The following is a 24,054-nucleotide window of genomic DNA, read 5'->3' as shown; positions in this document are numbered from 1 at the left end:
TCAAACAAGTAAATCTTGTAAAAATAGGTTTCTTTCTCTGGCTCATACAGCTGAAATCAGCCTGAGTAAAGTCTCTGTGACCTTCTGTCTACTGTTGACCTGTGACTCACTAGAAACAGATCAACAGCAGCTACTTGAAGGAATGAATGGACCAAAAATGACCTTATGTAGCAGATGTAAATGCTGCATACAGTAGGAAGTCTCAGTAGAAGGTGTCAATAGATTATAACTGCGTTCTGAGATCGCAGTAGGTCTAATTTGTGTGTTTTGACTTCAGGTACATCAGTATCGCGTCTCCATGACAGCCAAGGACTGCTCCGTCATGGTTGCCTTGGTGCCCAGCAGTGAGGAAGAGGAGGATGATGAAAGGTGAGAGTTAAGCTCTTGGAGCTTAGATTCAGAGTATGAAAATGTGATGTTAAGGAAATTTAAGTCTGTCATTCACAGATAACCTGAGATTACAGAAAACTGTGAATGTTTCTGCAAAGAAATCAAGTTTCAAGGCTGAAGGCGAAAGATTTTTAACACATTTTCTTTTTCATCCACCACAATATCAATTTTATTTGTCTGAAGTCTGCATTTTTTAATTTCATCCATTTGACAACCTTCTACCAATCCAACTCCACAACTCTCAGCACATGACAAGTTTAAACTAGCCATTATTAAGATAAGATAAGATAAGATAAGGTTAATGACCTTGTCGGGAAATTGGTCCTGGACTCTGTCCAGCAGTCACAAAATCAATAAATACATAAATGGCAATTGTACAAAACACATACCATTACATCTCATGGCAGCAGCAATTCCATCTAACAAAAAGATAAATAAAAACATGGCAGCAGTGACATACTGGCATATTGCACATCTTACATCACCTGTTATTAAATATTTAGAAATTTTATGGACATGGTCACAAATTAATGTTTGTATCGGTACAGTCTGGTTTGAGGGACTCTGAATCTTCCTCCTGATTGTAAAAGCTGAAACTCAGAATGGAGAATATGGGATGGATCAGATATGATTTTTGTGTCTGCCTAACAACAGACTACTCATAGAGGGTTTGGAGAAGGGTTATTAATTAATACATTCATTTCATTCATTTTTATTTATTTAAATCCTCGGAAAACACATTGAGGGGGAACCCTCATTTATAATGGTGCTGAGGTACAGACAACAATAAGACAAAAACATCATCAAGAGGAAATAGCAGTCAAGTTCAACATTCATAAAACTCTTTGCAGTGATTACAATAAAATAATTAAGACACTTAAACAAAATGAGACACATGCTGACAGCTAAGATATGAACACAGTTAAATACATTTTTCCTCATAACATGAAGTTACAACTCGTGTAGTCCAGTAGGCTTGCTCTATTCCCCGGTATGTTTGAGAAGGTCTCTACAAAAATGTTCTATCAGTTGGCAATACAAGATTAAACATGATGGAAGCTTCCAGCCTGTCCTAAATGTAGTCCTATAGTAGAATCCTGACAGCCAACAACTGATGCAGCGTATTGTTTTCCCGTTCTATTTTCCCCTCTGTGGCTCGTGTGAGCAAGGAAAGATGTAAATAACAAGGAACCAGCAGCAACTAACAGTAGCATTTCTTTCACTCTCCTCACTTGAGGAGCTTGTTTGCTTGTTGTACAAAGAGTCAAAATAATTTCCATATGCATATCTAAAATGTTTCACTCTGACTTTTGTCATGACTGAGGCAAAACTGCGTCACGTTGCCGTCAAAGGCCTGTCAGTACAAAGCACCACACTTCATTTCTCCACATTCAAAATGAAAGCACCAGAATTAATAATTTTACAAGGGGGAAACGGAAAATTACAGGGCAGAGAATGAGATATTTAAAGGAAGCAGTGTGGAGCTGCAGATGTCTTTCGCTGGCATGCTGTCAGGACACACTGATAGGCGATAACTCCCACCTGTTACATTGCCAATTTCAGCTTTTCCTGTTTGGACATAGGTACAAAGAAACAGCCTGTAAAACCAAGCTGTACAAAATGAATGATCAACAAGAATCAATAAATCACAGCAATATAACTCTAATGATGCAATTCTGTTACCTATTGACTCTTTATTGATCACTACATGTTTTATCTTACTTTCTGTTGCACATTTTTATCTTTTTCCCCCATGGATTGGTTGGTATAGGTTTTCTTTTTTTTGTTGTTTAGTCTGACCTTTTTTTTTTTTTTTTTTAAATCTTGATTCACCAAGGGTTACCCTTTACCCCTGTCTTGTCCTGCATGATTGAATGTGCTTGTAAAAGGAGGCAGACTCACACATTGTAAACCAGATCTACCAATTAATAGAAATTGTTACTTTGTCTTAACTTCAGGCAAATTTGGCTTCCCAACCTTGGGTAGGCTTTCTGATTTAACAAATAGAGTATAGTTCTTAAAAAATACTAAATATACTCTGATTCAAATGGGTGGATTTGCTGCTTTTCTTTTTTTGTCATGCATATTTGTGGTAGTAATTGATCATAGCCACTAGATGGAGCCAGATTCAATTGCAGCTGGCATAAACTGATCCATCAAGAATTCTAGTCTTGTTGACTGAGGTGCCACTTTCCTCCTCCTGCAGTCAGAGACATCTCAGGGACTTCCTCTCCTCCAGACCTCCTGCTTTCTCCTACTCCGTCTCCATCTTGGATCTGGACCCGAAGCCGTTCGACAGCATCCCTCGCCAGCTTCGCCTGGACCAGAAGATCGTCTCTTGTTACCTGAAGACTGGAGGTTCCTTACTGAGAGTCCCTCTGTCACAGCTCCCTGGTATCTTCACAGCTGCGGAGAGAGAGGACTGCACGCTGCTGTTTCATCCTGTGTGAACGCCCTGAGGACTGAGAGACGCAACGCTGAAGCCTCAACTGAGAGGAGGGACGCCGTGTTGATGCAGAGGTCTAAAATCAAGTTAAAATAGAGCTGTTTATCCAAAACTTTATCACAGCACTTACTCTTCACTCCGCTCATGCTGACAGCTTCCAGCTCAGGCTGATCAGCAAAATAAACATCTCCAGGAAGTCGTTACTAAATCACCAGACTTAAACGATTTCTAGTTTTTCTGTTACTGGTTCTTGAGTTTTTGTGTCAGGAAGTGAATCCCAACAACACGAGTGATCGTATTTATTAGAAAACTCACTCTGCTCTACCCTCTGGTGGCAAGAGGTGGGATTCACCTCCTCATAGATCTTTTGTGGTTATTTTGGCTGCTAAGAGGCACAAAGAAGAAAAAAAGAGAGAATTGTTGGGCTGTGATGTACACATGATGTCATTTCCTGAATTTAGTCAGGGCCTCAGGTAAAGTCTGGAAGGAGGTGAAGCCAAGGAGTCACTAGTTACCACAGCTTCAGAAAGAGAGGAGGGAAGAAACATGGCCGCTCTCTGTGATAACTGCAAATATTTTTGATCCTGGGCCCAGTTGTTCAAAAGGAATATGATTGGATTAAAGATATCAGAAAGGATTAAACCTTGAAAACAGATACTTTGGGGGCAAAAAGATGCAATTAAATAGGATCAGGCGACCCAGCCTCGATTTTATTAAGCCACAACTTCTGGTGGTTTAAAATGAACCCACCGTGAAAGAGAAAAACACACCTTGTGTTAAAATGCCAGTTTTTACAGTAGAAGTAAGCATATTTACATCCTGATTCAAACATGATATTGACTGGATTAGTTCACGTCTCCATAGGCACATGCTGTAGAGGAAGGAATAAAGAAGGATACAAGTCATGCATAATTACTAGTTATGCTGATGCAACTAAAAACAAGCGTGTAGTAGCTGTTTGTCAGGAGGTCTATGACTGCTGTCTGTTTATAGGTTGACTGAAAGTTAGTTTGAGGCATTTCCAATGTAGAAACCATAGATAGGCTTTAAAAGAATGCTACAGTAACCACATGGTGACGTTACTCAGACATCTCTCAATACTTTATACCAGCAGTTCTCAACTGGTCTTACCTCAGGACCCACCACCACCACCTTAAAAGAGAAATAATTTCAGAAATTATTTAACCATTTTGAAGAAAAAGTTTGTTGATCTACAGCTAGAAAAAAAAAAACATGACTGAAACTAAGAGTTAAATGATATTGTTTTTTGGGGATGAGAAACAGCACAGAGCAACACTGTAGGAAACCAGAAGTAATGCTGTGTCAGTGCCACCCAGGCCTCAGTGCTGATTGGCTGGTAGTTTTGCAACATCAAGCCAGTCAGGAAGTATTGTGGGCGGAACATTAAGTGAGACTGCTGACTTAAAACAACGCCAGAGGGGAAGTCATGTCTTGGTGGAGTAGCACACTTTAATGAATTATTAAATTTTTTTTTTAATCTTTTTTTTTTGTTTGGTCAAAAAAAACAAAAAAAACAAATACCAATAATTGGATAAATGCCAAATAACAGCATCAATAATCGGCCAGGCTAATAATCCGTCTATCCCTAATTTAAATAACCAAAATTTACTCATTAAGCCAGTAAAACTGAGTTAAGTAAAATACAATAATGAATGTCTGCGACTGCATAGGGTAAAAACAAAATCATAGCCTTTCTGCCACAGTTTCTTTTCTTGATGCACAGATTAATAACTGAAAATGGCTCTGCGAACCACTTTTGGGTCCAGACCCATCAGTTGAGAACCACTGCTTTACAGTCTATGGTTTTTGTAAGGTTCCACTTTGAGTCCAAAACTTTTGAATAGGATTTGGAGAACTTTGATTAAATTCTGGCATTAAACTCAGATTTTTCCCAGCAGAGGGCTGAATCCAGGCTGGAATACAGAAATAAAGTAGAATTAACATTTGTTAAAATATAAAAAGGTCTTGGAATACACAACATTTTAATACATTTTTATCACACTGTAAATAGATGAATTGCTGTGACATAGTAACGGATGTAAACAATACGAGTTGTAAAAAAACATCCTTATCTCCTTTAAATGTTCATTACCTCCGCCAAGGAGGTTATGTGATCGGCAGATTTTTTTTTTAGTTTGTTTGTTTGTTAGTTTGTTAGCAACATAACTCAAAAAGTTATGGACAGATTTTGATGAAATTTTCAGGAACTGTCAGTCTCTGAAAAAACACAATGATCTGTAATACTTGATCTAGGAAAAAAAGGACTTTCAAATTCAAATCAAATTCAGATTTAACATTTTGAACACTTGGGCCCAGGATGTTTGAGTTCTCATCTGGAGGTTTTCTGTCCAGTGCATCATGCTGAATAATTCAGAACTCTAATACAGTTAAATATTGGTGTTTGTTTGGAAAACCTCTGTGAAGGTTTGAGCTGAAGGTTTGACAGCGATCAAAGCCCTGCGTTACTTTATACTCCAGTTCAGCTGTCAGAAAGAAATGGACATGTTCTCCTATCGAGCAGTTTGCAACAATATTGAAGGTCAAATAATTTATATTTCCCATTTTTTTTCCTAATTAAAGGATCGGTTCACCCAAATGCAAAAACATGTTGGTTTTGAAACAGTGAGATTTGTGTCTTCTCTTCAAACCCCCCCAAATTTTTAATTTATTAATTTAAACTTAAAAGGAGAACATCAATATTACATGAATATACCTCATTCTTAAAGGTATAATATGCAACATTCTAAATATATACCATATCTAAATATTAAAGAGTTAGGCCTTTCAGCTTAAGTTTATGTTTTGTTCTGACAAATTTCAGGAACTTTCATGGGAAATCCTAACTGTTCAATCATGAGCCCTGTCACCATGTGGGGGAAGAGAGGCAGCCCTGCCTTTAAGGGACACTGATAGTAGAGTCGTCATGGTGGAGTTTTGCTGCATGAGCACAATTTAAGAAGTCGTAGCACAGTTTTCAAATAGAGGATAAAAACAACTTTGGTCTGAAATACTTCAGAGAGGCGTCGATGATTTAGCCAAGCTGGCGGCCACATTCAGGTCTGATCTGTGGCCCTTCTCCAAAGTGTCAACCCCATCTTCTCTCTCTGATTTCCTCCGCTACAAGCTGTCTTTTCCTCTACAAACAGAGGCAGAAGGCCCATAAATAAATATTCAACTTCAAAGAAATAAATACCAAATCAATTTGGGACTGCCTGTCCAAATGGAGATCAGTTGTAGAAATGGCCACAGTCAGTGTGAACACTACTTGAGGAAGTCAGGAGGAGAGGAAGCAGTGCACTGGAGGATGACTGTTTTGCTTCGAGGGACCTCTAGTGGATGGACATGTACTTTAAAGTTGCATATCATACCTTTAACAAAAAATCAAAACCAAAAACACCATGATATGAAACTACATTACTACACAGCATGAACTGAGGTTTAGGGGAGAAAATTACAAAAAATGAAAAAGGCACATAACCAAGTGTGCTGACAACAAAGTGTGAATGTCTTTCACCTTATTTAGAGTCGAGTATGTCCCTAAAATCTTGATGCCTACAGCATTACAAAATGTCATTTTTAGATATTGAACAGCAATGTCTCTGTTTAGAAACAGTGCCACTATAACTGTAGATAGTTAAATATGTTAATTTTATACATACAATATATTCTATATTACAACTATTTGGGTAAACTGACCCTTCAAGATTCAGCCAGAACACCTGACCCTTGCAGTTCTAAGATATTTCTAGCTGCCTCTTTATGTCTGATTTGAAGAATTATTGATGTCAGAGGAAGATTCAGCCCAAAAAGGGGACATTTTAGGGTTTTTCTAATAATCTAACTCTGTGATGCATAGCTTTGTTAAAGTACGGTTACATTACACTCTGTTCCTGCTATAATGTTTTCTTATTTAAACCACAGATTTGGCCATATTTGAATTCACCTTTGACTCCACAGTCTATAATCATAATCTAAGACCTGCTGTGTTTTGGCAACGTGTGCTCACACTAAAATGGACTAAAAAGAAGACTAACATGACTGCACAGGGGCAGGGCAGAAAGCAGAAAGCCAATCAGAGGATTGTAAAACATGAGGTGGTTGATTTGTAATGGCTGCGAGGTAGAAGGAAGTAGTCATCCTCAGAAAGGCCGAGCTTTGTGCTGCTGCTCTGCTGGTTCTTTGTGCCAAAAGTGGCTTGTTGTGTGTAGGTGGTGTTTGTTTGTTCATGTGCCCAAATGTTCTGGTAGGACTGGAGGATGGCATGTTTGTGAGTGTGTTATAAACTTTGTTACAGGCTGCGTTCACAGCAGAGATCTGCTTTATATCCCATCAGATTCAGAGCTGCTGTGGATGCAGCCATGACCTGACATTACCTCAAACCCCAGACGGCCCAAAGCTCGGCGTGGCTCTGTCGTCTGATGTTTGATAAACATTGAGTTCAGAAGTGCTGGGAGGTTTCAGAGGACGATGATCTGTTAAAGATATATACCACGTATTTATATTCAAATGATCGCTGGTCTTTTTGTCTTGGCGCTGTGGTTTTATCTCCTGGGCCCAGTTTATCAAAAGTAATCTGGTTAGATTAAATCTGTGGACTGAATTAAGTCACCAGGATGTGTTGTTAAAAGAAGAAATGGATCACAAAATCAGATTTAATTAAGTATGTACGCGTTTCGACTCATGGTCTTCCTCAGGGAAGGAAGACCATGTGACGAAATGCGTCTGTTGTGCTTTGCCTAATAAAACTACCTAAAATTACATTTTTGAGTGCTGACACCTCCACTTAGAAAGACCCGGACCAGGATTTGAACAAGGGACCTTCCTGCTATTTGTTAATCTCTGCACCACTGTGCAGCCCTGGATTAAAATATCTAGTGTGAAATTCCCTTAAAAGCACTGGAGTTACAGATTTGATCATCTTTAAGTAGTCTGTAAGTGGATTAAGTTGATCCAATCCAGGTTTTATTGAACCACTGAAATAAAATAATTCCTATCCAGATTTAACCTTTTGACCAGCTGGACTCTAGTGAACTCATCGTCCTCGTAAACCAGCAGCGCTCACATATAAACTGGTTACACTTGACTTCAGTTCCTCTGTTCACAGTGTCCCCTCTCCAGCCTCTACCATCTCCATCAGCCAATCAAAACATTTAAAATAAAACCACACTACTAGACTAAATCCTGAGACATCAGAGAATCCTACTCATGCTGCTCTGGTCTCATGTCAGCGAATTATTCACATCTGCTGAGTTATTTATCATTTATCAGCGAGTTATCATCATCATCATCATGAGCCCAGAGACCATCATTTCTGTATCCATATCAATCCAAACACTAAAGCAGATCACATTTCATTGCTGGTTGTGATGGAGACGAGGGGTTTCAAGGCTGGAGAGAGGACGCTGTGAAGTGAACCAACCACTGGTCATTCTAACTGTAAAACCTGAAGATGTAACAGGCAGCATGATGAGAGCAGAGGCTCATGGGAGAGCGAGGCAACAGAACTTCTGAAGAGCACAACCATAAAAATGCTTTATTAGACCAAAACAGAGAAGTCCATATTACCTTTGAGATAAAAGCTGCAAAAATGACTTCATTTAAAATCAATGTAATCATCCTTTAATAGGATTGATCAGTGGCAGCCCCAGTCAGTGTCTCATAATCTCAGTCACACTGTTTAGTTGCTTTAAAGTTTAAATAGAAGGTTTAAATCAGGCCAATGCCATTGTAGATGGTGTTAAGGTTAAAATATGAAGTGTACCTAATAGACCATTACATGAACAGCAATTTAAGCAGCTATTTAAGATACTTCTGATTCAAGTATTTAGATGGAAATGGGAAAAAAACAGATTTTTTTTTTTTTACATTTGTAACTAGTTCTTTATATACCTGCTGTTCTGAGTACATCCATTAACTCTTTGCAGGTGCATGCTGTCAAAGCCTGCACACAATGATTACTTAGAAAAAGTTTTTGGTGGACTTGGCAGGTTAATGTTTTGTCTCTTTATCTAAAACATAAACCCCGAAAATCTTTAAAAACACGACAACAAAATCCACAAAAACTTTGTAGTCAGTCTGATGAAAATGTTCTGCCACTTGCATGACTTCAAAGAAGATTTCTGCATTGTTCCCGAGATTGCAACCTTATTTCCCGATCAAGACAAATACATGAGAATGTAAGAATAACTGAGTTTAAAGCTTAGAAAATAGCAAGTTTAGATAGAATTAATACATTTGGGCTGTGTCTGAAACTGCATTCTGCATAGTACTAGGGATGAAATACTTCACCAGTTTAATATTGATATTGATTGATAATAGCCGTGCTGACAAACATCAACAATCAGTGAGTAATTTAAATTGACCAGATGTCAGAAGCCAGTGTTCAACGTTGATCTAATCTATTTAATGCTGGCTTCTTGACTATTAAACTACTGAATCAAATACATTTTTTTACAGTTAAATGGAGGACCCACTGGTTTAAAACAGTCTCCCTGTTTCATACTTTCATTCTGGCTAGTCAAGTCCACATCCGAGGATTTTATGCATCCATAAAAATGAAAAATATGTACTCAGACTGTACAAGATTCTCAGTTTACAGTTTCAGACACTGGTAAGGCACTGACTTTTTCCTCCTGTGGAGCTGCCAGTTGGATTATTTGCCCTTCCGTTATTGTTTTACTTGATAAAATCTGAATTTGACCTGATGTAAAGATGCCTGATATGAAAGTTAGTGATTTAGAATTCCTGACTCCACTACCTTATCCAAATTAATTTTCTAATTTAGATCAACATAATAATCATTTAGCTTCTATATAATTCTGTGGTTTTGGGAATTATGGTTGCAGGTTGTTGTAAAGACTTCAAAAAAAGTAGTTGATGCAGCTGCAGACATTTTCCTTAGTCTTGATAAAAACAAAGATCCAAGAAAATCTGATTTTTAAGGAATCCTTCATAAGTGAATGATTTTCAGGGATGTACGACAGAAAATGAAGCTTCTTATAGTTTATAGTTGATTGTTACGATAACAGAACTATATTCTGATCTTTAAGACACAAACTTAATCCCGACCTCTCTGACCTGACTGACTGAAGCTCCGACAGGTGAGCTGAACTCTGATTGGTCGGTCGCCTCTGCCTCCTCCTGCTGCCTGAGCGTCGTCCTGCAGAAAGATCACAGCACTGTGATTCCTTCAGACTTCTGATGACTGCGTGTGTGTAAATATCAGAGAGAAGAAAATATTTGAAAATACAAAGGGGACACTGCTGTCTGGCATTTTGTATTTAAATTATTTATTTTTGTAGATTTTGAGCAATGAGCTCTGCGGTTACAGACGTCACAGCTGGGCTCTTTATATTGAATAAACATTTCTAAGAGACTAAAAACATCTGTGTGTCTGAGTTTCTTGATGTGTGTTTATTTAACAGAAGCTCCGTTTTTACATGTTAAAATATAAAGACATGATGATGAAGAAAATACCAGCACTCATATTTTCCATCATAACTGGAAGTGACACAGAGATGAATTTGACTCATGACTCCTGTGAAAGGCTGATGGCTCTGATCATAGACTCGATAGCTGCTTCAGGTCCCAGAATCCTCAACAGGCTCTGAAAGGACTCAGGAGCGCCACCTAGAGCCTGAGAGGGAAACAACTCCAGCGCTGCAGATAGAGGAATAAAAATCTGAAGTAAATTTAATTTTGACCATTAATCTGTTAACAGCTTGGTGAAATTATTATAATCAGAACGAGCTGTGGGGAAAAAAGGAGAAAGGTTCACACACTTTCATCTCCATTGAGATTGTGATTGTCAGGGTTATTAATTTTAGGGACATTCTTGTAATGTCGACTTTTTATCTTTAAACAATGTCTCTTACATACAGAGATGGAAAAAGTACAAGACTATCCTATTCAAGTAAAAGTACAGTTACTTTTAGTTACGATGTGCTTAAGTAGATGTAAAAGTAAAGAGTAAGTCATTTAAAGTCTACTCAAAGCAGTTACTTTTGATACCCAGGGGGGAATTCACTGTGAAATAATGTATGATCTGTCCTTAATGTACAATAACGAGAATATGAATCTCCAACCAGGTTGGTTATAAGGTGTGACTAACCTAAAGTAAAATGCAACAGCTGTTTAGGGATGTAATGAGGCATCATTTCTTCATGATATGCAAACTGACCAACATGTGATGTGAAATAAAATTACTGGACATTTTCTTTTTTTGTTTTTTTGTTTGCAGAAAACCTAGACGTAGTCATTTTACCTTTCAGTGTTGATTTTTTACACTGCTTTTTAAAATTGTTTTGACATACAATACTCCCCCCAAAATATACTTAAGTAAAATGACTGATTTTAAAAAGTACTCAAAAAAAGACAAGTGCATAAAAAGCTACTCAATTACAGTAGTTTCAGTAAATGTAATGGGTTTATTTCCACCTCATCCTACGCATTTGCTGCCATGGCTAGACCGAGACAAATATTTGACCGGACATTTTTGTCCCCGCCCCTAACAATTTGCCAAATACGACCCAGCAGAGGTCTGCAACATCCATACTCAAGCAAAAATATATCTGAAGAACTGCTCAGTGTTCATCCAAATTAAATGGATTAATGGATTTTATGAAATTACATGTTTGGAACACATTTAAAATTTAAAAAATGACCAGTTATGTTTCTTTGATTGTAGGGCTGAAATATGATCGTGTCAAAATTCTACTGACTGTGCAGCCCTCACTATTTCATTTTTAATTTATCATATGAGACAGTGCACATAATGAACATTTAAAGGTAAATGTGCCAGATTGTAGCCGTAGGCTAATTTCTATCCGTAGTCCTGGCAGGTCGATGTTATTCATATTGAGGCGCACATCAAGCATGTCCATAAAGACAAATAGAGAATATACTTTAAATCGGACATCACGCAGAGACCAAACAACATAAACATTAACATACAAAGACCCACATATAACACAAAGGGTGGCTTTATAACTTTGTTTAAAAATGACCATTACAGTTAAAGTATATAAGGTGTTAAAGAGCATAAGCCACATGCTAAAGTGCAAAAGTGCTGATGTACTGCACATGATTATAAAAGTGCTAGTGAAAATTCTACATTTGCCCTGGCCTGTTAATAATGAAACACTTTTTTTAGCTTAATTAACAGAAAATGTTCCTCTTATTTTACAATTCTACCTTAGTGTTTTTTTTTCTTTAAAGCAGCCTGGTCAGGGCTGAAAATGCTCAACGTCCTCTTAAACATTAAAAAACTTCTACCATGATCAATAATAGAGACCAAGGTTTGTTATTTTTGTGGGCAATAATCAGTCCGGAAGTTTTGGCAACTAATTCTATTATATCTGTTTTTTTTTAGAGACTGACTTGTACATATTTGAAACCTCAGACTTCAATTCTAAAAGCAATCATAAACAGTCTGTATGCCAGTATAATCAGAATTTCTAAAAAGCTGGATAAACAGTGAAAAGTAAACTGTAGGAGTCAGACATCTCACCTTCCTCAGGGATCTTTGTCAGCAGCTCGATCTTTGGAGTGACTTCACCCTCATTGGAAACTGCCACTGCCCAGTGAATAAACAAGATGCAGCTACAAACAAAAACACTGACATTTAGAGCATCCAAAGTAACATAAAAACAATATTCAGATTCTTCAGAATCTGACAATATTTACCCAGGAAGCTCAGGGTGATTCAGGGCCATGACCTCTGACCTGCTGCCTCCAGGAAAAGAGATGACGGACGGATATTTCTCCTGCAGAAACACAAAAAGACAGACAAGAGAGCTCTAAGTCACTAATATGTTGTTAGTAATGTCAGTCTGAGCATGCTCAGTGTGGCTCTACGACATGGAGCCGCTTGTCTAATCTGTGATATTTAACATCAGAATTATTAAAGATTTGTGGTTGTTGTTTACACACAGCACAAACCAGTATAGAGGTCCAACAGTGATGCTCTCACTTAGATTTGGATTAAATATGAATCTCTTTAGAAACCATCAAAGTAACCAAATATCATTTTTTTAAAAGTACAAGTGCAAGACAAGACAATGGAAAAAAATGCAGAAGAATGGAGCTGCCATCCTTTTTAGTTAAGTTTCTTTAAAACTGACATGACAACAGTTAAGACACTTTGACTTTATAGAAGGATGAAATACAATTACAGTGGCATAAAGGAAAATTTGAGTTTTCTTAGTTAAATAAAGTCTTAAAGTGTAGATATATTTCATTATAATTATCTACTAAAGTGAGTTAATTTATAATTTCCAAAGGAAGATTTGACAAAGAGAAAGTTGGTAAAATGATGGTCATTACTGTTGTTTTCCATCCTTTTAAAGTTGCATCAGTCTGCCTCTGGAGGGCGCTTCAACATCTTTTTGGTAACCAAACTGCTGAGCCTTTTCCATTAAACTACTCCTACAAGTCTGTACATGAAGACTCCACATCAGACTGTAATAAGGATCTGAGAGGAAACAAGAGCAGTGAATACTTTGAGGGTGAGGTTGTGTTTACAGCTGAAGTGATGATAAATGAAAGAAAGCTGCTTTAAGTCCAGTGGAAACTCGTTTTTGTGTCTCACCTAGAGAAAATTAGGAAAAATGTGTGAACTTTGTGACCCACAGCATTGTTTTAAAGGACAGCGCCCATCTGTGTTCATGGTAATTAAGTTTAATGACTTTACTGATGAGAGGGTGGTGATTGTGAAGAGAAATCTCATTCTGACAGATGGATGATTAATCTGATTTATTCTACATTTAAAATCCTTATTAGGGACATTACTTACACATTTACTGACAACTTAAGTCGATACTGAAACTACTATAGAAAGTTAAAATTAAAGTCTGCCTTTACTCAGTCAGAGACTCAGATTTTATCCTAAATAATTTGCCTCTAGTCTGAAATCTGTCCAAGAGAGCGTGCCTTTAGAGAAACACATTCAGGACTGTTTTCAGTCGTAGGTGGCTCTAACAGGTGAGGGGAGTCTCTCTAGCTGATTCAACTCTCAGGTATTTACAGATGTGGGTGTGTGTGTGTGTTGTCTGTAATCAGAAGACTTTAAAAACTTAAACATCAAACAAAATGGACGAGTTTCCTGCCTCAAAACTTTTGTCTGTTTTTTCCTGTTTTGTTCTGGTTTATTTTTGTCCATTTTTGCCTAGAGCTATGGATTTCCTGTACTTTATTTAGTACATTCTTATACGCCTGTATGTTACATAATTGATATTTTTTTTGCACAAACTATTCTTAAAGTCTGAGTTTACATTTTGACAACTTAGAAATTATGAATACTGTGGAAACAGAAATTACACAAAACAACTAAGTTGCCTGGAAATTTCATAAACCTTGGTTAAATCATGCACGTATTTTATGGCTAGTGGTTGTAAACAATTACTTCAACAACACTTCTATTTTTACAGAAAACGAATCAGAAAGACATGAAACTACAGACTAATTTGGAGTATATGTCCTGATAAAGTTGCATATGCATTCTGCTCTCGGAAAAAGATGCAGACACTTCTGGTTGTATAAACGATAGTAACAGCAGATTCTCTACTGATTTACATTCTTCTAAAATACATTAAACAAGTAATTACATAATTGACTGAGAGTAAATGCTAACCCAGCCATAGAAAGTGCTGTACAGCATTTGCATGAAGTTCTTTTAATGGGGTCAAAAATATCTAGAACATTATTACCTGGATCAGGTGCTTCTTGGGATAAGAGGAGTATAATGCAAAAAGACATGCCAGATTACTTGAAAATAAAGTCCATGGTAGAAATGGCATTTTCAGTTTTTAGAATTTTTTTTCCTTCTTTTTGTGTTATATGTCCTTGTTGGCTAGGTGTTACAGCTCAAAGAGTGACCATGTTAACTGGTGACTTTGAGTCAGATATTTCTGTGGTTGTTGTTGCAGTAGAAGTTGAAGATGTAAAGTCTTTTTGACCTTTCAATAAAAAAGATGACCCACACACACACACACACACAAAATTAACTTTTGTGTTTTCCTATTTTAATTGCAAACTGATGATCTTTCAGGACCTTTAGTCCCCTCATTTAAATTATTAATGATGAGATAGATTTTACATGGATCTACAGATAAATGCAGCTGTAAAAGCCAGTTTTTATCATCTTTGTCTTTTATCCAACATCAAGTCCATTTTATCTTTTAATGATTTTGAGAAGGTTATACATGCTTTTATTACGACTCATCTTGATTATTGTAATGCACTTTATTTTGGTGCCAGCCAAACCTCTTAATCGTTTGCAGCTTGTTCAAAATGCTGCAGCTTGTCTTTTAACTGGTCGATGTAAATATGACAACATTTTCCCCCCTTTTAGCCTCTCTTCTCTGGCTTCCTGTGCGTTTTAGGACTGATTTTAAAATTCTGTTAATAATTTATAAATCTCTAAATGGGCTGGCTCATCTCTATCTTTCTGACCTTTTAAAGCCCATATTTTATCTTGGACTCTCAAATCCTCTGACCAGTGTTTTCTGACTGTCCCTAGGTCAAGGTTGAAGCTCAGGGGTGACCGAGCTTTTTCAGTAGCTGCGCCAAAGTTCTGGAATGCTCTTCCTCTTCATGTTCCACTGTCTCCCTTACTGCCTGTCTTTAAATCAAACTTAAAAATGCACTTTACTTCCTGGCTTTAGGCTCTGCTTGAGAATTTGGCTTTTTATCCTTTCTGTTTTTTATTGATCCATTTATGTCCTCCAGTTTTTACTTTGGTTCTGCGTCTGTGTTTTATAGTTTGTGTTTAATTTTTTAAATTTTTACTGTACAGGACTTTGGTCAGAATTTTGTTATTTTTAAATGTGCTTTATAAATAAATTTGAATGGGATTGGATACTTGTTGAAAATTGCTTTTTGGCGTCTTGTGGCCTTTCGTCACATTTACTCACTCAGTCAGGAAGCTGATGTTTGTTGTTTGTTTTGTTAGTTTGTCATTTGAGATGTGATATCACGAGAAGCTGGTTGCAGGTCCTGGTAGCCACTCCCATGTAAGATGTCGTTCCCCTTTTAAACAACGGGTTGCCTGATGAAGCTCTAGTACTATAATGTTGCAAATAAATAACCCTTTTAGCAGGTTGGACAGCGTGCAGACCATCTCTTTGAACTGTTTACTGCCTTGCCCTCCAACATACGTGTCCTAAGAAATAAATATGTGAAGGAATTCCTCGGCTGTGAATAAGAAAAGACACAATACTTCAGGTTTTTAACATCTATTGTGACGGCAAAAACGCTGACACATTCCACAGAAAATCACCTGTTAGCATGATATGTAAACTAGACAGTACCTTGGTCCTTGGTGCACAAAAAAATATTTGAAAAATCTCCTTTTATCCGTCTGGTCTTTTGCTTGCAACCAATTGAAATAAAAGGAGAAGGCATCTAAATGGTTCAGAACTATCTGATGTGAACTGAATGCTACTTTGAGCTGACTTTCTGTGTCCAGTTAGGCCCAGCCCACAAAACATGACAACACTGTTTAAAAACACAAAAAGGGCCTAAAACAGTCTATAACCACAAAGTTATTCATTCAAAATTATTCTATCAGTGCTGCTGAAAAGTCTACATTTATCTGCGACTTCAAGAACACTTGCATTAAACAGACAGTTTCAAATTCTCAGAGAGAAAATATCTGTGAATGCGTGTTTTTACACGCCAAAAAGTGGAAGGGTAAGAGTGCTAAATAAATCCAGGTCATTACAAATACAGACAAGCTGAGACAGAGTGAGGTGAAATATTAACTCTGTCAGTTTAATGAACCTGCAGTGTCTTGTTCTAGTTACATTTTTTTTCTACCAAATTCATAAAGGTTGATTGAAAGTTGGTGTTAAGAGTGAAAAATTTTGGCATCTTTGTTACACTTTAAAGAAAACAGCCCTCATATACAAAACCTCAGGAACTGACTTACAAAAAAATGAGTATGCAGAAACAGAACTGTTTGATTATGTTTAAAATCATAACAACGGAAGATTTCGAGTCAACTGTTTGGGCCAAATGGACTCTAGTACAATCTGATGTTTGCATGCACCGACACCTTCAATTAGAAAAGATTGGTGACCTGAAAAAGAGGTGTAAAAGGCTGAGCATTGGTCCTGTTAAACTGTTCCTTCTAGCATAAACTTGATCACGAAAGACTCCATACACTCAGGTCAAGATGGAGGAAATGCACAGTGAGAATGCAGACAGGATTAATCTGATTCTGGGGATGTGATCCTGGTACTGAACCTGAATCAATCATTTGGTTATTGCGTAAATTGCAAAATCCTTTAGTATAAAAAAAGTGACCTTAGCCCAGCTGATTTTTTTTTTTATCATGAACTTTTCAGTGAAAAAATGCTCATAAACTTGAAGTTTTTATGGTTGACCATGCTGTGTGAGCGCACGTCTTTGAAACAAAACAGATGATGGATCTTGCTTTTATTGTTTTTCCAGAATCTGTTGGCAGACCTCTGATAGTGAAAGTAAACAGTTTTTGACTGTTGTTGTGAAGTTCTTCCAATTTATTTTTTATATATACAGTCATGAGCATGTGTTTTAAGCATGTAGGGTGACAAGGATTCCTCACAGGGCCCGATGAGCCACAACCTGAGGCTGGAAAAGGAGGGAGGGGGACCATGGGCAAGCGTGACATGTCGACATGCGTGTATCTCTCTGCAGCCAAGGTCAAGCTCGATTGCAGCTCTTCTGTCTGGGCCTTTTCACCACTGGTGATACACATGGAGACCACCAGTGGTTTTCAGGTCCTTTATCCTCAGCACAGCTGTAACCCTACAACCCACGTGGACAGTACCCTCGGCCATGCTTACTCTCCACATGCACTACTTACTCCACCCTAAAAGAGAGGACTTTGTTATTTTTCAACAGGTTATTTTCCCATGCCCCTGATAATATTTAAGGACAACCAGAGCAATACCAGGGTTGTGATGATCCTCCCTCCCGGGTGATAGTTCCCTCAGGCAAGCTTACTCTCTATAACACGCCTTACTTATTTCTTAATTTTTGGTCCAAACATGCCTAAATGTTCTGCACTGCACTGTACACTGGGTCTGACTTCCTCTTATATGCGGGATTGTAGAACTCATGGTGAGTCCTAACCATTTCTTAAATGAAAGACACAGCAGGCAGTGTGTGAGTGTATGTGACACTGTCAGTCATTAGTGGCCCCAAGAGCTAGCGCTGCTAATGTTAGCAGCATGGCAGATGAGACACACCTCTCTGCTGTATAGGTGTCATCAAAATTACACCATCTTTCCTTAATACAAATGGTTATGTAAGCCTGGTTAAGTCTGTGTTATATCATACAGTACTATATCACAAATAAATGACAAGCAGTCAAGCTTATATTCTTTACTTCAAAAAAAGATTTTGGATCACAGTAAACAATGTTTTATATGTAGAATTTATCTAAGATCATCTGATTGAGGTACCTTTACCAACGGTTGTCCAGTGTTTTAGATGCAATTATCTCTGCTGCTGTCACAGTCAGCAGGTGACAGTTAACAGGCTGCAGGATTTATATACAGCATGCAACCTAACTGCTAAGCCAATCACAAGTATTTGTTGTCATTTACATCTCAGTGTTCTTCACAGAGTATCAGATTATGCTGATTTAAACTTTTAATAATAAGGGGAGAATCATCACGGGGTTTTTGTGAGAACTAATACTGTTTTTTAATTCTAAGGGTAATAAGCTATACATTTTGTAAATAATTTAAGGACATTATTGAAAGTACTTGAAAACCGGAGAGTAGTTTGAGTGACAGCAAATATATTCTAAACTAGAAAAGCACTCGGAGAGCGCAGACCTCAGCCGTCAGCCCTATCTCCCAATAGTACAGAATCCTTTAAAAAAATTCCTGGATCTGACATTACCTGAAAATTTCACCAAAATCTGTCCATAACTTTTTGAGTTATGATGTTAACAAACTAACTAACAAACCCTGCCGATCAAATAACCTCCTTGACGGAGGTAAAAATATATTCAAAATATTCATGGATTTTCAAGGATTTCTGGCCATATCATCTTTTATACTAGGTTGATGAACTGTGTAGCACTGTTGTACAGTTTTTCCTTCATCATTTAATGGTGATTTCTTTGATGCTCTGTGGTTTCAGTGCCTTTCTATGACTCTTCTTCATTCCTGTAAGTGCAGTTTGGTCTGAAGAGTTTATCACATGATGTCTTTCTAGTCGTCACTGGAATGGGATGTTTGGTTTTGTGGGACCTCTGACCTCTTTCTCACATGGAAACTTTGTCTTCTGAGACTTTCCTCTCCGTGTCACTCTAAACTTCACCATCCCTCTTGATTCACACTCTTCTTGTTAAACCTTCTGCTGTTTTTATGCTTTTTACTACTCAATATGTGAATATTCCTCCTTTAGTCAGCTTTCTTTGACTGTCATTCAAAGATATCCTGCAGCACATTGGCTGTGTCCCTGCATATACAGGAAGACAGATGTCAGACCTGTCTCTCTCTCGCTCTCTTTTTTTCTTTTAGTACTTTCTCCCTCTCTCTTCCTGCGTCTGTCCAAGTAGCAGTACAAATCCTGGCTTTCCTCAAAACTCCATTAGCCTGCTCTGCGCTCCACAAAAACTGCCCCTTGCTCTCAGACACACCAAGAACAAGAAACACACACTCATAGGATCATCACATAGGGACACACACCTCTCCTGGAGCTCCTGAAGAACCAGAGGAGGAGGAAAGAGGGTGGAAGAATTTGGCCTCAAGTCTCGCAAACGCCTTCAAACTTCTGGTAAAGTAGAGTTTATGTCTGTCTGTCTGTCTGTCTGTCCGTCCTCAGCTCCTCCCTCCTCTCTTTTAATCTCTCTCTCTCTCCGTCCGTTCGTCCGTCTTTCTCCTTTTTCTGTCCGTCTGTGTTGCAAGAATTCGTAAACAGTTGTACAAGTTTCCAATGTCAATCTTCTCCGTAGGACTAAAGCAAAGAAACCAAAAGACAAATATTAAAAAGACCTTAAAAGACCTTATTCAGTAAAATGGAGCATTTACACGAACCAAAACCAACTCAAAGGAACTAGATTTTTTTAACTTTTAGATTATGATATCTGTCTGGTTTGTAACATCTTGATTTGTTTAGAGTCAGTGCTGCACAGCTGAACCCTCAGCTCGCTGATGATTTTCTCATGAACTCTAGGGAATTGAGCTAAAGCAGGGAGGATATTTGGAAAGAGCTTTAACCCAATCAGATGGATCGTTTTCAAGTTTCAGCCCCTCTTGAATAAGCTCATTGGCTTTGGTAATTTTAAAGTAACTTTAAAACAGAACAAAACACTTTGGAGATTTTTTTTCAAAAACCTTTAACATAAGAATGAGCTCCTTTAAAGCAAACTCCATCAGGCAGAAATACTCATCAGGTAATGCAGATAATAGCAACTGATATATCTACTGTTGATATCGGCCTATATCAGCTGGATTTACTTTTATGTGTGATGACGTTGGTGGTTTTTTAGACAGGACCAACAGACCTGCATCAGCTAAAGCCTTCTCCTGTGTTCATCCTCGTTTCCCAAACTTCTAAGGATCTTTTTCTTTTCTTTTTTTTTTTCAAGATTTATTTTTGGTCTTTTTATGCCTTTATTGACAGCGGAGGACAGTGGATAGAATTGGGACCAGGGTTGAGAGAACTGAGAGAGACATGCAGGAAGGTGCCACAGGCCAGAGTAAAACCCGGTCCGACCGGGTACATGGGGCGCTCCTTAAACCACTAGGCCACCTGTACCCCTCTAAGGGTCTTTAAAGACTGAAGTTTTAGGTTTAAACTACATATTCAAATACTGGTATCAAAAACTTTAGTCTTTTAAACACACAATTTAAAGTTTAAGAATTGACAAATGTTGGCTCTTAAAACACACTTTAAAATGTGAGAAATGATGATGAGTGTAGAAAAAGACTTCAGCTGACATGAGTCTGTTGGTCTAGCCTAAAACTCTACTAACTTACTTGTTTCTACGGCCAATATTTACAGCTGATACAGTAAGATTTTTTTTTTTGCCAAAACATCTGTTGTAAATAACAGCAGAAATCTTCATATCTACAAGTATGGGAAAACATTTCTAAAGTTGTCTTTCCTTCATATTAAGTCCACATTACTTAATTTCTGAGGGAGAGAACTGTGAAGGTAAGATGTTTCAATGATGATCAGTGCAGCACATCCAGCATCAAGCCATCTAGCAAGCACCTACTGCTTCTCTTACTCTCATTTAAAGGTAAAAGGTCACCGTGGGTCATGTGAGATTAGAGACGCTGAGCCAAAACAAGGGGAAATGAGTTAGGATCAAGTGGCAACCTCTGGTCCTGAAAAATGAAGCCAATGCGGAAGTGCAAAAAATTGCAATACCGCTAGTGTCCACTTGAGGCTGGCTGCAGGAATGCTGGAAGTCCCGTCTGGACACTTGTTAAACAGCCAGTTTTTACACAAGAAATAAACTGGTTTACAACCTGGTTCCAAATACCAAACGTGTCTCGTTAGCTAGAGTGTTATTGTGCTCTCACTGTGTGTGTATGGGGGGGTTGTACCATGATTGGTTGGATTATATTTAGAATAAAACTCACTTCCCGGTGATTGATGCATGTCATTTGATTGACAGATAGCTCGACAGGAGGAGGCTACGTTTCTGTCAACCAGAATGCTAGCTAGCTAGCTGATAGGAAGTCACACTTACTGGGTGGGCTGTTAGGTTGGTCCAAAATTCGGTTGAGACCACGATTTCAACATGGAAGCCTCCGCAGATTGGCTTCAAGAGCTGTTTGAGTCCGCCTATTGTAAGCAGACGACTGCCGTCACAAAGGCTTTGTCCAATTCTTTCTACAGTCTATGGTTAGGATAACACGCAGCGGAGCCCCGGTGAACGGATCTCACTAGGACTGTTTAGGTTAAAATCAGTTAACCACTCCAGATAGGTTTATCTTTACACCACTAGCTAATACAATAATTCACTTTAGAAGCTTTTATCTGCTGACATTGATATCATATGGATAATATCAGACTTCCCCAATTCTGATATCCAAAAACATACCTCATCTCTCGTTTGATCTCTGCCAGAGTTAGACACCTGCAGTGTGAAATGTTCACCACAGGCGCCACAATAAAGAATATGATTAAGATTTTCAAGATTGATACTTGCAGTAAAAACTTGAAGATTTGAACAGATGTGGGTAAGATGTAAAACAAAGTAAATATAAGATCCATTTTTAGAAATATGAAACAAAAATATAGAAGAATAAAGATTTAAACACTGCTGTGGAGCAGATGACAGAAGAAGAAAAGAGCCACTTAACTTTGATGGTAATGATATAGAATAGTCTGCAGTGCTGAAGTTTACTTTGAAACTAAAATACCATGTCAAATATATGAAGGGTATGCCAAGGGAAAACACAATGGTGTTCCAAAGAAACTAAGAGGAGAACGGAAATCAAACAGTATTTAATTTGTCATTTCATTCTGTCTTCAGAGAATTCCAACACCATTAACTTCAATGACTGACACAAATCTTTGTAATTGCATGTCAGTCCTGTTATTTGGTTTAATAATGAGGGAAACAAAAGCAGAATAAAACTTCAGTCTAAACACAGCCGGAGTCTCATTAAAGTGCAGATAAACACAGCCTGCAGGTTATTTTTATCCCCTACTGTTGCTGCTGGAAGTCTCTCCGTCTGAGCCTGCTCATCCAGAAACTGAACTACTGAATATTTTCCATTTCTCTCCCCTCCCTCCTGTTTTTCTTCCTCTGTCTCCCACATGGATCTCTCCCTCTCTCTTGCTTTGTGTCCTCCAGAAAGCTCTGAGTTCTGCTCTTGTATTGGTCACAGCTGGGTCAAAGAGGGAGGGTCTCAGAGCTTTCTGACTGTGTTTCTGAGCTCCAGCCTGTGGAGCTGCAGACCAAAGATTTGTTTCCATCTGAATGAAAAAGTGAATTCATTAATGTGATTAATGAGAGGAGGGCTTAGGTGGATGTCATGAATAAAGGAGACCCTCTAAAGAGACCTGTAATCAATATGAGTGCTGCTGTTGCTCTGGAAACTTTAATGTGAGCTGTAGCTTTAAAAAACAGATCATTAATTCCTGATGTAGACTCACATGAACTTAATTAATCATGTCCAGAAGAAAATATGTATTGAAAACTTTCCTATAGACCAAGGGAAAATTGTCCTCCATATAACTCTAGACAGTCTTCTGTTTTAATGATCAGTCTCTTTAAAGACAGTCTGTGTTGATGGTTAGTCACCGATTCAAACTTGCTCAAAATCTCACTTTAAATCTCATCTCATTGTAAGCTGAGTGCAGAAATGTGTATGTTTTCATGTGCATCATGGCTATCACACGTCCCCGTGTATCTGTTTGGTATGTCAGCTGTGCATGTCATCAAAAACTACAAAAACCACTGAAGCTAGCTGCATTATACTCATGACTGGTAGAGGGAGTGTAGAGACAGAGAGGTGTAAAAGAATCAATGTAGAAGCAGGAACAACTGGCTGAAAATTTTAAAGACAAACAGCTAAACTGAGTCCACATTTACACACTTTTAAAGGAGAGGTTAAAGACAAAGAAACCATATTTTAACAGGGGTAAATACATTCATTTGTTTAACAGGTAACCCTGTAAACTGGTAACTTTCTGCTGATTGCATCTGTGATTGTTTGTATTTAGTTTAGTTGTGTTTAGTTTTTCATTCAGTACCTATCTGACGAGTATATTTAGATATTATAATGACACACTGCACATCAGGCATGTGCTAGGACACTCGCCATTTTCAAAAGTCGCTGTAATGATAACATCTACAAATGCAGTCATGCTGAAAGTCACCAGTTAAAACAGTTACTGTTTAAATCAAAATACAGTGACTGTTATATCTGTATTTATATCTGTATTTAGAGGAAAATGGTAGGCAATTGGATTTCAGATGTGTTTTGCAAAAAAAAAAAAAAAAAAATCAAAGAAAACTCCTGCACAGTTTTCAGCTCTCAAGAAAAGTCATTTATATGCAATGTTTCGGTTTTAGTCCCATATCAGGCAAACCTACTTAAATGCTGCAAACCTGGTTTGCATGATAAAAGTCTTGTACTGAAACTTTGCAAATAAACTACTCTTTTTTTTTTTGGACGGTAAGACAGCCAAACATTGTGTTCTAGTTTTTATAGAACTTTCTATGACTGACACAT

The 24,054-nt window shown here is 37.8% G+C and overlaps 3 protein-coding genes across 3 annotated transcripts in view; 2 read left to right on the top strand and 1 right to left on the bottom strand.

Annotated features, from left to right (window-relative positions):
- The window catches only part of ippk (inositol 1,3,4,5,6-pentakisphosphate 2-kinase), a 35,662-nt gene extending 29,237 nt beyond the window's left edge, over nt 1–6,425 (top strand). Inside the window, exons 13-14 of the mRNA XM_041782658.1 lie at nt 278–369; nt 2,597–6,425. Coding sequence (XP_041638592.1) covers nt 278–369; nt 2,597–2,840 — 336 coding nt within the window. The 3' untranslated portion in view covers nt 2,841–6,425. The remainder of the gene's footprint in view (nt 1–277; nt 370–2,596) is intronic.
- Nucleotides 6,426–6,577: 152 nt separating this feature from the next.
- Nucleotides 6,578–24,054, bottom strand: part of LOC121506790 (centromere protein P) — a 133,438-nt gene continuing 115,961 nt past the window's right edge. Inside the window, exons 7-9 of the mRNA XM_041782661.1 lie at nt 12,542–12,621; nt 12,366–12,457; nt 6,578–10,516 (exon numbers count right to left, since the gene is read on the bottom strand). Of these exons, the coding sequence (XP_041638595.1) occupies nt 10,386–10,516; nt 12,366–12,457; nt 12,542–12,621 (303 nt within the window). The 3' untranslated portion in view covers nt 6,578–10,385. The remainder of the gene's footprint in view (nt 10,517–12,365; nt 12,458–12,541; nt 12,622–24,054) is intronic.
- Nucleotides 19,409–24,054, top strand: part of ecm2 (extracellular matrix protein 2, female organ and adipocyte specific) — a 32,021-nt gene continuing 27,375 nt past the window's right edge. The window contains exon 1 of the mRNA XM_041782657.1: nt 19,409–19,630. The gene's annotated coding sequence lies outside the window, so the exon portion shown is untranslated. The remainder of the gene's footprint in view (nt 19,631–24,054) is intronic.

Source organism: Cheilinus undulatus, linkage group 3 (genome assembly GCF_018320785.1).
Source record: "Cheilinus undulatus linkage group 3, ASM1832078v1, whole genome shotgun sequence".
Taxonomy (NCBI): Eukaryota; Metazoa; Chordata; class Actinopteri; order Labriformes; family Labridae; genus Cheilinus; species Cheilinus undulatus.
This window is presented reverse-complemented; position numbering and strand designations above follow the sequence as displayed.